This window comes from Otolemur garnettii, unplaced genomic scaffold (genome assembly GCF_000181295.1).
Source record: "Otolemur garnettii isolate 467f Iridium unplaced genomic scaffold, OtoGar3 scaffold00094, whole genome shotgun sequence".
Classification (NCBI taxonomy): domain Eukaryota; kingdom Metazoa; phylum Chordata; class Mammalia; order Primates; family Galagidae; genus Otolemur; species Otolemur garnettii.
In genome coordinates this window covers 5,591,719-5,593,192 of record NW_003852489.1, presented here as the reverse complement: position 1 = coordinate 5,593,192, position 1,474 = coordinate 5,591,719, and the positions used below count along the sequence as shown (strand labels likewise).

Genomic DNA, 1,474 nt, shown 5'->3' with positions numbered 1-1,474 from the left:
CAGCCCGAGCAAGATCTCATCTCTACTAGTAGCTGGATGTGGTGGAGGTTGCCTATAGTCCCAGCTACTTGGGAGGCTGAGGCAAAGTTGGCTAACTGATAAAAACTCTTAAAATATCCTTGCTTCTAAATGTAGTCAAGAATTATGTGGAAGTGAGCAGCTCCTGTGGCTCAGTGAGTAGGGTGCTGGCCCCATATACTGAGGGGAGTGTGTTCAAACCCAGCCCCCGCCAAAGTGCAACCAAAAAAATAGCCAGGCGTTGTAGCAGGCAGTTACTTGGGAGGCTGAGGCAAGAGAATTGCCTAAGCCCAAGGAGTTGGAGGTTGCTGTGAGCTGTGACTTAATGGCATTCTACCTAGGGTTAGTAAGTGGAACTCTGTCTTAAAAAAAAAAAAAAAGAATTATGTGGAAGTAATAAATCTGTCTTTTCGCTGGTGCTCATAGCTCAGTGGGTAGTGCGCCAGGCATATACATCGAGGCTGGCAGGTTTGAACCTTGCCTGGGCTAGCTAAAACAACAATGACAACTACAACAAAAAAATAGCTGGACATTGTGGCAGGTGCCTGCAGTCCCATCTACTTGGGAGGCTGAGGCAAGAGAATTGCCTTAAAAAAAAAAATCTGTCTTGTAATATATTTCTCTAAGGATTGATTTGATAGTTGCATTATGATTATATTATTTATAACGCTTTATTAATGTATTCATTAGCAAATCCTTTTTGAGTAGTTTTCACAGTAGTCTCAATTTTTTTCTGTGCTAATTCAAATATTAATGTGCTCATTAAGGATGTGTTGCCATTTGTTGTCTGACACTGTATTAATGGTTCATACTTGGATGAGTAAAATAATTTATTTCTTATTACAGCGGAATGGCCCAAGACTATGACAGGTCTTCCCAGCACATCAGGGACAACTGCCAGTGTGGTCATCATACGGGGCATGAAGATGTATGTAGCTCACGTAGGTGACTCAGGAGTGGTTCTTGGAATTCAGGATGACCCAAAGGATGATTTTGTCAGAGCTGTGGAGGTGACACAGGACCATAAGCCAGAGCTACCCAAGGAAAGAGAACGAATTGAAGGACTTGGCGGGAGGTAATTATTCTCTTGTTTTGTCTTTTTTCTCTTGGCTTTGTTTAGTCCTTTTATGGTTACTAACCAAATTGACCTACTTTTCCTTTTTAATGGAGTTACTTCTTAGTATTATGGGTTGTATTCATGTGCATTTATGTTTATTTCATTGTCATGAATTGCCTGTTTTATTTCTGATAATGGCTCTGAAGGGAAATAATATTTCAGTGGGCTATAAGAAACAATATATATAAGGTTTTTATTGGAAACCTTTCACATAAATATGGATCAGTATCACCTTCAGAATCTAAACAGTGCAGCCCTTAGATTTCCAGATTCTACTCTGGGGAAAGAGTTAAGTTAGAATTATCCTTCAGCTTTTTTTTTTTTTTTTTTTTTTTTTTT

General features: G+C 39.5%; 1 protein-coding gene across 1 annotated transcript in view; it reads left to right on the top strand.

Moving 5' to 3' along the window:
- The window catches only part of PPM1D (protein phosphatase, Mg2+/Mn2+ dependent 1D), a 60,554-nt gene that overhangs the window by 24,352 nt on the left and 34,728 nt on the right, over window positions 1-1,474 (top strand). The window contains exon 2 of the mRNA XM_003795601.2: window positions 865-1,093. Within this exon, the coding sequence (XP_003795649.1) occupies window positions 865-1,093 (229 nt within the window). The remainder of the gene's footprint in view (window positions 1-864; window positions 1,094-1,474) is intronic.